The 14757-nt window shown below is 34.6% G+C and overlaps 1 protein-coding gene across 2 annotated transcripts; it reads right to left on the bottom strand.

Annotated features, from left to right (window-relative positions):
• Positions 1-14: 14 nt before the first annotated feature.
• On the bottom strand, positions 15-12223 carry LOC107755125 (dipeptidase 3-like). Of its 2 annotated transcripts, XM_016571824.1 has the most exons (11): positions 12076-12223; positions 10913-11061; positions 8859-8985; positions 8296-8425; positions 5211-5352; positions 4949-5018; positions 4013-4189; positions 3753-3837; positions 3601-3676; positions 3130-3265; positions 15-1762 (listed from the first exon to the last, which is right to left on the bottom strand). In XM_016571824.1, the coding sequence occupies exons 2-11, from the start codon at positions 11050-11052 to the stop codon at positions 1574-1576; spliced, it is 1272 nt and encodes a 423-aa protein (XP_016427310.1). In that variant the 5' UTR covers positions 11053-11061; positions 12076-12223; the 3' UTR covers positions 15-1573. The 2 variants fall into 2 exon arrangements, with proteins under 2 accessions (XP_016427310.1, XP_016427311.1); XM_016571825.1 differs by lacking the exon at positions 10913-11061.
• Between the last annotated feature and the right edge of the window lie 2534 nt (positions 12224-14757).

Here is a 14757-nt window from a genome sequence, read left to right as displayed (position 1 = left end):
AGTGATAAATACGAATCGCTGATGTAGCAACATACAATATCAAGCATGCTAATAGTTCAGAAAATATTGTGGATTGGGTCAGAACCAAGAAAAATATTTCACAACAGTTAACAGTAGCTCATTTAGAAGAGAATTATTCCGTATCCTTTTAATATAACAAATTACATGCATAACATTATTTTGTACAGGGTGACTAAATGAAAAACGAGCACATGTGATTATCTTGACTTTCACTGCCCAAGTAACAGATCTAGTGCTTCATGGTAGAAGACTGCCATTCAGAACGCAAGTGCTAAACTTAAATTTCTATTTGACTGCTTGTATTTTTTATTTATTCTGTCTTTATTTATTTGTAGAAACTCCCCATTGCATTGAAAGTATTAGCTTTAGAAAATAACCAACGAAGCTGAAATGGGATGGATAGATTTTGTATAACTTTTTTTAAGAGAAAAAAGATTCTTTGTAAATGAACCATTTGTTTTCAAAATCTGCATTTTAGTACACAACTCGCATTGAGAATGAGACATTTTGGATACCGATACAAAGTCTTTATTCTTTTTTAGGGCATGATTACTGAACAGACAATATACATTTGTTATACAAATAGAAGAATATATGGAAGACTGTATTGACTAACAACATTTATGGAATGTGTTACATCTCTACAGTGTTTTATGTTAAAGATAAAGATTAAACACTTAATGAAACATGCAGTTGACTTTTATGTATAGTATTAAGAAAAAAATATTTTAAAAACTAAAAATATGAAAAAGTTGCAATAAAGTGCACTATGAATTGCAGAACATGTTACTTGTATTATATGATCTTATTTTTTGCCTCAGAGAAGACAACCTCTAACTGCATACCTTGTGGATTAACAAAAAGAAGCTAGAAAAAAACAGGCGCTATTGCATTGTAAAGTTGATGACAATTTTATTTCCTCCTATAATAAACGATTACAGTATTATCGAAAGACTGTGTCATCTGCATAGAAATACAAGTATATGCTATGGCTCTCTAGTGCTTCCAAAAGATGAATCTTTAAGTTTGAGCAGTTCATCAGAGTTTAAGGTAGAACTACTTATTAGTCTAAACAGTGAGTCAGTGTTTGACAAATGTGTTTGGAAAGTAATAATTTAATAATAATAATAATACTACAATATTTTTGTATTCAATAAAAATATAACTTTTTTTTTTATATTTAGTATATTTTTTTATATCTACTTCTGCAAAAGGGAAATACCAGACAGATTGAAAGAAACAGATGCTTCTTACTGATATGCTAAAGAAGTACAAGATAATGCAACAATGCGGTTTGTTACGTCATTTTGTTATCTCATGTGATCTGTACACTAGCTATGCATATTAAGAAACCGTTATAAAGTATGGTCTTCATAAACTGTTACCAAACATAACAGTTTCCAAAATAGTCAAAGCACCTAAATGTGTCAGTTTCAGTCAGCAAATTTACTTCAAATGTACTCCTGGTCTTGCTGAGATTTTTGTTGGCCAAGCAGTCTGCGGTAAACATTTATATTGTATACTGTCTCTGGTTGATTAATTGTTTGTTAGATTACTGTAACTGGATCCAAAGTAAGATGAAGCAGATTAAAGCTTTCACAGGCATCAATGGAGCGTTTCCATTTCGATGGCTACTTTTGGGCAAGACTGGATGGATCAGCATCACACGACAGCTGTTGTTTACTTCCGAAAGGGAGATTTCAACTTCACTGGGTGAAATGTGCAGCAAATCATCACGTTCCTTAACATATGGAGAGAGAGAAATATTTAACATTTATCCAAATGTGCTCTGATCACACTGAGTGAAATACTTTTAATATACAAACTATAAGAATGTGTAACACTTACAGTATTTCAGTACACAGGTCCTTAAAGTGAATTAAATGAATGTTGATTTAAAAAAATTGTGTTTTGAAATTACATGTATACATATATAAAATTATTTATGAAATTATTTAATAATTTAATAAATAATAATGATTTAATAAATAATTATTATTTCTTGCATTGGTTGGGGTCCAAACTGGGTGCAGATACAATTTGATAAAATCTCATCAGACTGAATGTGCTGAACCAGTGCAGTGACATTTGGATAAGGAGGAATCTTATCATACCTTATCAAGAACAGGATGGTAACGTGTCATATGTATGTATACTACATGTATATCAGGGCTGCCAACTCATTTCAGCTTGGAGTAAGAATTCGTGTGGGGGGTGCGGTGCGCTGTATGGGGTTGTTTTGTTAAAAAAAAACAAAAAAAACATTCAAAACCTGTCAACAGAATTTTGTCTGACAATGGTTAATAAAATAACTGCTGCAATAGTGCAAAAAAATTACTTCGTTAACACTAGCTTATTTTTATGTAGTCTACAGAGCATATTAGTTACTAACCTAACTTCACACGTCAAATCACTGACCTGTCCGTTTACACAGTGCAAGATGAGAGGGAGGCTGACTACTCAGCATGCATGGAAACAAACTACAATTAAGTTACGCATTTCCCCTGACTGCTCGGAATTACTCACTGCTGCACAGTGCTGTCTACTCTGTCTCGCCAGTCAGCACACTGCAGTGTCCTCTTTGCTCCCTATGTTTCTGGGTGTGTGGCGTGAGAACAGTGCCAAACACATGAGAGTAGGCAGCCCTGATGTAATAGATACACTTTCTCTGTCTGTTTGGTTTAATAAGGTGAGAGAGATTTGAGTGGATGTTTCAATAACAACTGTAATTTAAAAGAAGAGGGTTAGATGAGGGTGGAAGATAGTTGCCGTAATATTATGAGATAAATTAATGGGAATCACTGAGAGCAGGACAAAAGGCAGTAGGAGTTTTTAAAGAAAATAAATGGAACTGGAAGGAATTTCCATTTGGCTGTAAAGATCACCATTGTAGTGTAAGAAAGGAAGAAGCTGAGGAATAAAATGTAAGTATGTGTGTGAGAAAGTTTAGACAATAATTCGGCTATGCACATTAAGTATATGTTTACTATGTTATGTTTACTAATGTCAATTGGAGTATTTATACTGCCCCTAAAGAGGCCAAGATTTATAAATATCTTAACTGACCTAATTAAACTAGGAACTGAACACACAAATTAATTTCCTGACCTTCTCAACCTTTCGGAAAACTCTGAGGAAGTTCAGTCTTAGCACTCCTGCCAGCTCTTCCTCAGTCCAGTTCCTTGATATCAGCTCCTCAATTAGTGCTGGATATTTGGAGACGTCCTCCAGGCCTTTGGGGAATCTGTAATAATACAGGCACGCATAAACACATGCACACAGACATACAGATAAGGGCCACAAGCATAATCTGCATGCTTTTCTTTGTGATTCTTGGGGATATGAATGTTTCGGAATGGATTTAAATATTGTAAAATGTGTTAACTGGTGCTGAGAGTACTACAATGATATTGGTAGCTAAAAATTATTATTTTTTGTTTAAATTCTGCAGACATCTACAATGTTTACTGCAGAACTACACAAGCATGGATTCCATGGAAGTACGTTAGCAAAGAAGTGTGCGTAAACAAAATTCTGTAACGTCAATATAGATGAGATGTATTTGAGATCTTTACTTGCCGTTGTGCCCCATCATAGTCTGCTCCAATCCCAATGCTTTTAGCTCCAATCACCCGCTTTATATGATCAAAATGATCTATAAAAACATAAGTTTCAAATTAAAACCAAAAAATAAAATAAAATAAAAAATAAATAAATAAATCTAGTCTTACCAGCCACAATAGACACATTTGCGTTATATGAACATGCTACAAAACTGCTGTAGAAGTTCACCATGATAAGCCCACCATTTTCTTTCTAGAAAGAAAGCAAAGTTTGTTCTTTTCAAAATATCATACATGTCATACTGGTAAAAGTGGACAAAAACACAAAGTGATAAGTGGCATTTCCATTACTGTCTTTTGGAGTATTTTGGAGTTTTTTTATTGAGGGGGAACTATATCTAATGTAGCAAAACAAATGGAGGTCTCACCAGCAGCAGCAGCAGGTCGTCAGGTACGTTGCGAACATTGTTACAGATAGCATAGGCTGAGGAGTGGCTGAAAATAACTGGAGCAGTAGAATGTTTCAGCACAGCTCTGGCTGTCTCCCACGAGCTATGGGACAGATCAACCAGCATTCCCAACCTGTTCATCTCATTCACCACTGCCTGGGGACAGACATGATGAAGCGATTCAATTCATTAATTACCCATGTAAAGCAGTTAGTTCTGATCCATTCAGTTCAATTCTACAAATCAGGATAGGTAGGGTAAATTTGTAGAACTTTACCCATTTGGATTTTTACTGTGAATTCTCGGAGGTAAATCACAAATATTCAGTGCCAAAGTGAATTCCACAACAAAACAGGTTCTGATAATAGTCAAGTTATACTTCAAAAACAAAGTAAATGCATCACAATCATGATTTTTGTTTTTCATTGAGCACTTTAAGATTTTTAATATTGTGCAGAAGTTTTTCTCATGTACTTGATTCATATAACGATGGGTTCACTGTGTGCAATATTGTAATAATATATGTTATGATAGACGTCTTTTATATGTCATTTGTCAGCAATTTTAACACATACACTCAGAAAAAAATGAACTCAATGGTAATGATTAACTACTGTGCAAACAGGATATACAAATCACCATCTTGAATATTTTAGTAACTCCAGGATCAAAGGCATTTTTTTAAGTCTTTGAACTTTCAGTATTTTTTGTCTCTAGTCTTTGGGTTCAAAAGAGGGACACAAGACAGGGATTTCCAAATATAGAAGAGAACAAAAGAGGCCTTTAATACCAGGTCAAATTTCCCACTAAATACAACTGTAACTTTGGTTCAACTATCTTGCATTAAACTTTATCTTCTTATAAGATCTGTTTTACATTGTTTTATTGACTATTGATTCATCAAGAAAAACGTACCTTTCCAAAATCTGTCAGGCTGTTATTCTTCCGCTGGTAATTTGGGTAAAAACTAGATGAGCTCTCAGCCCTACACATGACATTATTGGAGAAAGTTTAATAATGTAACTATATGAAATGGACAAATAAAAATTCAGGGACAGTATGTCCGTAAGTATGCAGTATAAGTTGTATTTGTGCTCCTCTCTCAATTCAGTATTAAAACTTGTTTGTACACATTATTATCATAAGCTTATGTTGTACATGTATGGTGAGTATTTACCATGGGGTGTTGCAGTTATGTGTGAGGGCCATGGATCTTACTCCAAGCTGGTAGAACATGCGTAGTGCTGGTAAACTACTGTCGATGGAGTGGCCTCCCTCAATACTGATTAGACATGCAATTTTTGCACTGTTCCTCATTCCTTAAACACACATACACACACAAATTCTTGTTTATCAATAGTTGAAAAAAAAGAAAAGAAAAAGGATTACACATTGTTTCACATACACACACGTTTGTGTGTGTGTGTGTGTGTGTGTGTGAAACAATGTGTAATCCTTTTTTTCCCTTTTCTCTCCACATCAGTAATAATCTGAGCACAATGGACATAAGTGTTTTTATTAGTGCTGTCAATCGATTAAAAAAAATTAACTAATTAAATCGCACACTTTTCTGAAATTAATCGCGATTAATCTCACCTAACATTAAAGTTTTTAAATATCCTTTTATATTGCAATAATTTCACATTCAATCTTCAAATTAATGTACAAACAACATAAAGACAGTATATTTTTTTATATTTGTTTAATGGCATCTTTTTTATGACTGAAGGCCAGTATCAATGATACCAATACTGATTTATCTATGATTATTTTGGCTGCTATTACTTTAAGAGCTGCTGCTGCTGAACGTGACGCGGATCTGACATGCATCATATTTTCGCTCAACTCTTTTGACCTTTTCTGACCCACTTCAGGTTTTAAAGTCTCTATTAATGAGCTGACGAGTTAAATCGGGTGTGTTAGATGAGTGAGACAGTGCTGGGCTGCTCAAGGACAGTTTTGAAAACCATTTCAGAGACATGTGACATTTTACGTAAATCGTAAAAAAACGCTGTATTGATTGCACAAAAGCGTGCGTTATTTACGACGTTTTCCTTGTAGTATAATGAGCCACGCCTGCTGATTTCCACAGCCAGTAATATTGAACTGTTCTCACTCAATCAATGATGAACAGAACTAGACCAGACTAATTTACCACAGATCGTTTTAGCGGAAGAAGTGCCTGTGAACTGATAGGAAATATTTATGTACAAAGTAACTTTTTGTATATTTTCATCTCTACTAACATTGAACATAGGCCGATTCCACGTCTTTATCATACTTTAATGTAATTGTTAATTTTATGGACAGCATTTTAGCATACTAACCCCATTGTGTATATATAATTTATTACACAAATACCTTTTATGTATATAAATAAGTGCTGGTTTATAATATTCAATTAGCTTTGAGTAATTTAATTTCCAACACAAGAAATCGTTCATGTAAACACGATTTCTCTATAGCGTAAATGTAGCGTAGCCTACATCTTGGCTTGCCATAGTACCGTTTCCACACTCGTTGGACTCGCGCCTGGCACTGAAGTGAAGTGGAGCGCGTGTCTGAAATGTCTCCTGTTCGCAGTCATTCTGCGACTGAATAAATGCACTTCTTGTCAAGAAAAAAAAGTGACAGAAGCAGCACTTGTGAGTGGGGTGGCCAACCCTAGCCCCGTCCCTGCGTTAAAAAAATTTAACGGATTAAACTGAAAAAATTAATCGCCTGCGTTAACGTACTCATTTTGACACCACTAGTTTTTATATCTCCCTGTAAAATGAGGTGAACAGAAAATGTGCTGTGATCATGGCCGAGTACAGCTGTTTCTAAGCCAAGCACTTGTCTTTTGACATTGTTCAATCTCTAAAAAACCATGTCTAACATCATGCTGTCATAGTCTTAGTTCTTTCTACATTATATTACACAACATCTTCTCCAAGTACTACACTTATTTCACCAAAAACACGTCTATAAACCACTGTTCAAAAGTTTGGGATCAGTAAGGTTTTTTTTTTTTTTTTTTGAAGAAATGTATACTTTCATCATGCATTAAATTGATCAAAAGTAATAGTTTCTAATAAACATCTATCAATTTAAAACAATTTATGATAAACACTGTTCTTTTAAACTTTATATTCATCAAAGAATCCTGAAAACAATTTATCACAGTTTCCACAACTTTTCAACATTGATAAGAAATGCAACATTTTGTTACATTTTATGCAACATGACAAATGTTCCATTTTAAAATGTATTAAAATAGAAAACAGTTGTTTAAATTATAATAATATTTAACAATATTACTGCTTTACTTAATTTGATCAAATAAATGCAGCCTTGGTGAGCATAAAGAGACTTAAAAAAAAAAAAAACATTAAAATATCAACCCTAAACTTTTTTTTTGATAGGTGAAATGCAATCTAGATGTTTTCCAGTGTTACATACGGACAGCACTGGTCCAATCATGTTGAGAGAGGATATCCTCAGGCAGATAGCTGTGAGATTGCATAATGGTCTCTTCTCTTTTCACTTACACAAGTGTAGGCAAGAATCTTGTTAATTTGGAATTTACTGGAGATAATTTATAACAGCCTCTCCGTATATGGACTTCCGAAAGAACTGTCATTTCATTAAGATTTCTATTATCAAACTTTCCCTGGAGAGGCTAAAAGTTCTATCATCAATTACTCACCCTCATGAGATTGCATGACATTCTTTCTTTGGTGGAACATAAAAATAGATTTTCTGAAGAATGTTGGCAACCAAACAGCTTTGGTGACCATTGACTTGCATTGTATGGAGAAAAAAAAAACATTTCTCCAAATACCTTTTATATTCCACAGAAGGAATAAAGTCATGATAAATGATGACAGAATTTTCATTTTTGTGTGAACTTTCCCTCTAAGCAACAAACTGCTTGAAGATGTATGAAAGATCATTTTTTCATTGATTATGCTCTAAAAGATGGAGAAATAAAATGAAGACATGTCAGGACTAAAAGTAATCAGTCATTGGAAGACAACTGTAATAAATATTATAGTTTTCTACCTGGAGCAGAACTCGCTCAACTCAAACTTAGTTTGTTTTGAGAAAGATTTTGAGATGGCATAACCTATAAACGTCAATATTACAGCAAAAGTTTCTCTATAATAGGCTATTCTTTTAATTCTCTAAACTGTTCAGCATAAAGTTGAAAACTTCAAAATGTTCAATCACAGCAAAGTGAAATTTCTTTAGGTCAGGTGGAGGTTGGGGTGCAATAGTACCTTCAGCTGTAGTGACCAGTTCCATCTCTGGGTTTTCAGTACACATACGACGAATTACATCAATCTGTTCCAAGGTCAGTCTGACAGCATCTTTGTCCTGAGCCGTGCACAACACGTACGCTGCAAAAACCTGACAAATATCAAGGACTTATTTATCTCTAATCATGCACAAAATAACCAAAACAGCAAACTGGCCACTCACTTGTGGGTCCAAAATGTCTAAGAATGACAATTTTTGGGAGAAATTAACAGTTTCAGTGAAATTCAGTGACTTCGGTGACTGATTTCTTATTGAGAAATTATAAGAAGAGGAGAGTGGAGTTAAGATAATGGTTAAAGATCATATATTGCTCATTGAACTGCAAAATATTAGAAGCTGTGAGTGAATTTGGGGCAGAACAACCTTGTTCGTCAGGCCCAGCACTTGATCTACACAATATAGCCTACAGTATACACAAATATAGGTTTGTGACTTTAAATTTACAAATGATACTTAATAGCAAAAGGCGGTTCAGGATAGTTAAAGATACAGATTATAATTGAGATCAGCCAATAGAAATTACCTGTCCTCCAACATGACCAGCAGCGAGGCGTCTAATATCTGTAGCCACATTAGAATTGTTGTGTATACTGAAATTGCTCAATTTGTTTTTAAAGTGCATCCTCAGACGTAGTGCCAGGTCATTGTGTCTGAGTAAAGAGAAAGAGAAGTAGTCTGAAATCAAAAGATATCACAACACCATTTTTATTGCAAATGGTGCAACTACAACCTTCTCTGAAGCCATTTGCTGTCCAGTATTCTCAGCTATACACAGGGACGGACTAAACCAATAAGTGAAGTAAGCAACCGCCTAGGGCCCCGGAGAATCATCTGATACTGTTGCAACTTTTGCCAAGTGCTCCAGTCCGTATTTATGTAAATAGGTTTCGATTTACAACGTTTTTACAATGTTTTTTGCAGCATTTAGCAATGCAGCCAATCACAGACATATCCGATTTCTTAATTGAACACAATGGCCAATCAAAGGTGTTACAATCAATCCACTCATCGCTTAAAACGCCAGAGTTTTTGTTCAGTGTCGAGTTCTGTGCGCTCACGCGCGAATCCTCTCATTGTATCAAAGTGTAGACAGCCTACGATGTAAATTGTGCATTGTAGAGCTTTATTGATTATAACAGAACCTCGTTCTATGTGCATGAAGGCTAGAGCACCATCACTAATTTCAGAACAGTGTTTTGATTCTGGAATCGGGCCTGCCTGTAAATGCCAAAGAATTAATTATAAATAACAAAATGATTAAATGCTGAGTTTTAAATTATTGAATTGGTTGTAAATTAAATCATTGTAATTATTAACACGAAAAGAATAGGCCTGAGTTAGTTGGCCTACATTATTCGTTCACTTGACAACCGTCTGACTCGCAGATATTCACCTCAGAAAAGAAAGAAAACACATGCTTTTGAGGTTTATACACCTCGTGTTTCTTATCATGAGTTTATTCTTCTTGATTTCTCAAAATGATTTGCTTGTGTGCTTTCCTTGGCGTGCTGGCGCGAACTGCTCCTTCGCATGAATGTAGATCGCAACGACCGAAGATTTTTAATTAAAGGGTTAGTTCACCCAAAAATGAAAATTCTGTGGCGGCGTGATAACGTCATTACGCCAGATCTGGGTCAGCGCCGGCACCGCCACACACTCACGTCATGATACTGTCGTGAACGCGCGTCCACAAGTGATACAGTAGAGATTAAAATGTGGAATAAAGTCATTATTTTAGTTTTCTTTCCGCAAAAAAGTATGCTCGTAGCTTCGTAACTTTACAGTTGAACCACTGATGTCACACGGACTACTTTGTCGATCATTTTGGTACTTTTCTGGACCTTGAACATGGTAGTTACCTTGCTGTCTATGGGAGGGTCAGACAGCCCTCATATTTCATATTTCATATTTCATATTTCAAAAAATATTTTAAATTGTGTTCCGAAGATGAACGAAGGTCTTATGGGTTTCGAACAACACGAGGGTGAGTAATTAATGACAGAATTTTCATTTTTGGGTGAACTAACCCTTTAATAATAGCTAGATTACATTTTCGTTTTGTTTCTCGCCAAACCCTACCATATGCCTTCAGAACACTTGGAATATGGGACGAGTTGCATGGGATTATTTTATGACATGATTGAATCCGAAAGTCACAATTCACTGCTCTTAAATGGACAAGTGCAAGCATGTTTTTTTTCTTTGTGTGTGTGTGTGATCTGTGATCCAAATACAGCTTTAGAACAACATCAGGTTGACTAAATATTTACAAAATTTAGCTATAGGCTACTACCCCACAGACAAGTTGTGAATGGGGTAAAAAAAAAGAGAAAGAATTAAAATAAAATAAATAAACTTTGAGAGAGAGACAGGAGAATAATGGTTACAAAAGTAGAAGAAAATAATGTGTTGGTGGCCCCATACTGGGAATTTGCTCAGAGCCCCCAAAACCCCCAAGTCCGCCCCTGGTCACAGTAGGCTATATAGGCCTAGTATAAACCATGTTATGTTTAAAGCACAGATTAAAAATACAAATGAATGATGTGTGAATGAATGAAAGTGATACATAAGTCATACCCATCAATTAGTGGATATTTTGTCATTATATCCAGTGTTGTACTGGTTTCGGATATTACTCCATGAAGAAGTGAGAGAAGGGTGCATATGAACCACCGTATCCATGCACCTCTGATGCTTGCTTCTTTATATATTAACATCCTATGATGCTGATAAAAAAAAAAATAAAAAAAATCACAAACAAAAAAAAAAATCAGAAATAATTGGAAGCATCTCTGGCATGCACAGTAACCAGTGGCAAAACTGTTAAAAATACCTTGAATTTATATACTAACCCTACTCACATCAGATTTCAATATGAACTATAAAGAAATTAAGGAATCAAGAGATATTTCATATAAATATGTATGACAATCGTAAAAATTCAGTTAGTTTCTGACTAGTTGAATTACTGAGAAGTTGATTTTAAATGCGAGAAATGGCTGAAAAGGGAGACCCAGGCTATTTGTCACACAAAATTTCAGAGCCTATTTAAATAGCCTATACAATTTTTTAATTAAGAACTTGTTTTCACTAACACTGGTTATATGCTATGCTTGTTTCAAAAGTGCCCTTTATTTGTTTCCATTATTTTAAACATTTGTTTTATATGTTATGAAAACATAATAACTTTAAGACTTTGTCATAGGCGTAGCCCTCCCCCGGATCATTTCAATTTGATAAGCTGCAAAAATGACTCATTCCAAACTTTACCCACTTTCTGGCAACAGGATATTGTAAGCAAACCCACAGGCCACATAGCCTACACTTCACTGATAACACTTCTGTCTGTTGCCAAAAACGTCGATGGTATCTTTTTCATGTTTTACTAACATTAATGGAACATACAGCTTAAAAACATTCTATTTTATATGTCAAACAAATGCATCTATCGTATGTGTTGTGTGAACACGCCACGCTATGAGACACCGTGTATTCAATTAACTATATATTTTTTCCTGGACTAAAGATGTTCAACATTTATGCAATAGTCACGTGTGCGTATCCTAACAGTAAACCTAACTGTCTTTGAAAATAAACACCAGGAGGAAAAAAGAAGTGAACAGAAAGTGTTAGAAATCCGGATCTCCCCCTACTCCGTTATGTCAATTAGTATCAAGCACGCCTGAAATGTCCATCTTTAAAATACACAGTAGTATATTACAAATGCCATTATTACTCACCGCGTCGGGAGGTTTGCTTTAAAATACTCATGGACGTGAAGAGATGTTTATGCTGTGTTTTTCTCTGCGGAACTTAAAGACTTGCCCATGTGTTTTTCTATACAGTATGTTTCAGTTTAAAACGCTTGGTGGTTTGCCCTTCGGAGAAGTGTCGCCCCCTTCCGCGTGTTCTTCGTAGGCACATAAACACTGACATAAATGAACTGTAATTGGAAGCACATGTGAAGAACACTAACTAGCTTTTGGAAAATCAAATGTTCTGTCTGATTTTGTCACACGCTTTAACATGTTAGATAAATTAATTAGTTAGGCCTACATATACATATGATGGAAAAAAAAAAAGATTAAAAAGTTGTCATGTTCTCAGAAAACACACAATGTATGATATTATGAGTCAAGAGTTCTACAATAAATCAAAAAAGTTTGACTTATTAAAGCTTAATTAAAGCTTTATTAAAGTAAAAAAATAAAAAATAAAATTAATAGATAATGCAAAACCACAATGTATCATGCTGATTATCTTTCAAAAAAAAAAAAAAAAAAAAAAATAATAATAATAATTTAAAAAAAGGTCTACAGCAGAACTTGAGCTTAAATGTGTGACAAATGTCAACTTACAAATCCATCACACTAAAGCCATCCTAGCTTGATATAGACACAAATTGATTTTCAGAGAGAAAGAAAAAACACACAAGGAAGCACATTTGCTCACACTTGGCTAATTGCATGTTGCAACTATAAGAGGCAGCTGTTTTTATGAAGAAAATAATTTCTTCAGTTATTCTGCTAGAGCTTATATATATATAATAAACAATGCATTTTTACTTACACTTGTCATTAACAGTGCCATCAAGAAATTCAAAGGGAAAGGCAGACTATGCCTTATAGTGTTAATACACACTTTTTGCACTTGTGTCACAAGACACAAGTCTTGTACTTCCACAGACTTCCTTCAAATGTATTTGCCATCAAACAACTTGAACTGACTGTTTCATTCTTTTTTTTTACTAGCTCAGGTCTCAGTGAGCTGTCAAGAGAGGCACTGAGAAATGCAGTCAGTGGCACATTCTTCTTAATTCATTTCGAACCTTTAGAATTGACTACTCTGGTAGGTCTACCTGATGAAACATCTCTTCTTCTTGGTGTACCTGAAAACCAGTAAATGGATAATGGCAATCAGATAAAAATGTGAATTTTCTAATTATCTGTGCAATACACCTGTGGCCAAAGGAAATGAACAAAACATTTTTTTGCTAATTATTGTATGGCATAATATGGTAACTATTTCAACAGAAAACAATTCATGCAATGTAGTTTCTAACTATGCAAAGTGGATATTTTCAGTGTACCATGAAAATGGAAGAGGTGACTGTGGAGCTCTGTTTGTATTTGCCACAGCAGTTGGGCCCGAACTGAGTGACAGTGATGCCCCCTCCTGCTCATTTCTGGTATGACTGCCACTTAAATTTACAGACATCCTATGTGGGACATGACATATCCTGCTCTAGCCAGGAACGCAAGCATGACCTGAAAACACACACAGGTACCAGCATCTTGGAGACCATTTAAAGAGATTTCCTAGGAAATTGTCTAATATATTTCCACAGCAGTGCATAATACTTTATAGTCACCCATTCAACTCAGTGCTGCATGACAGATTATATTCACATACCGTAGAGGACTTAGCCATCATCTAGGGTGGATATGTAATTTCTTGTAACTAATAAATCCTTCTCTATCTGTAATGTGGTCATTTTCATTCTTATGGAAAATGTTTTGCTGTAGTCTCTTATTCACCACTGTTTACCCAACTATGGTGAGAAAGGCTTTAATGTCTCGTAACACTTACGTTTTGTCCAAAACATCATAAATATGCAGGTAGTTTTTGTGTTGACATGACATGTGTTTCATTTCCTGAGACAAGAAACGGAACTGTGTCAATATAATCAAATCAGCCACAGAGAACCAAATATTCCCATAGAGCTGAAAAAGAGACAGGCAAAAGACAAAAACAATAATTGCTAATTAATCTAATAGTAATAAATCCCCCCAAAAATTCCTCTTTCAATGGTTCATGATTAATTGTTTTTAAAATGAAAGTGAACAAAAACAACATGACTGTCACGCCAGAATGTGGATATGATGCATCATATTTAAGAAAAGAATTCCCATCTCCATAACAAAGTTTGTGTAACAAATACATGCCTCTTTATCTTCCAAGGAACCTTTACAGATCAGGTCACAGATGAATTATGCACCTGAACAAAAGGAGATTAAGATATAATGTCTGCATCCTATAAAAGCATAGAACAATGGCATTCCAGTCACCTCTTATGGGTCTTTATTCACCAGAGTTGTAAAGTATTTGAGCAATAGTACTTCACTTCTATATTTAAGTATTATGTTGGGGAATCTGTACTTTACTTGAGTTCTGTTAAAACCAAATACTTATTTATGAATAATTCTACTCTATTTATGAATACAGTAATATTTATTAATCTAAACAATTATATTTATGAATGATAACAAGCCAATCAACCATACACATTTAACTTTCCTTCTATTTAAAAAAGCCAATTAAATTTATTTTAGTGTAAATACTGATAAGGCAGCATTTTCACACACACACACACACACACACAGACACACACACACACACACATATATATATATATATATATA

The sequence above is a fragment of the Sinocyclocheilus rhinocerous genome, unplaced genomic scaffold (genome assembly GCF_001515625.1).
Source record: "Sinocyclocheilus rhinocerous isolate Xijiao unplaced genomic scaffold, SAMN03320098_v1.1 scaffold591, whole genome shotgun sequence".
NCBI lineage: Eukaryota > Metazoa > Chordata > Actinopteri > Cypriniformes > Cyprinidae > Sinocyclocheilus > Sinocyclocheilus rhinocerous.
The sequence above is the reverse complement of the archived record's forward strand: the minus strand, read 5'-3'. Positions and strand labels throughout refer to the sequence as shown.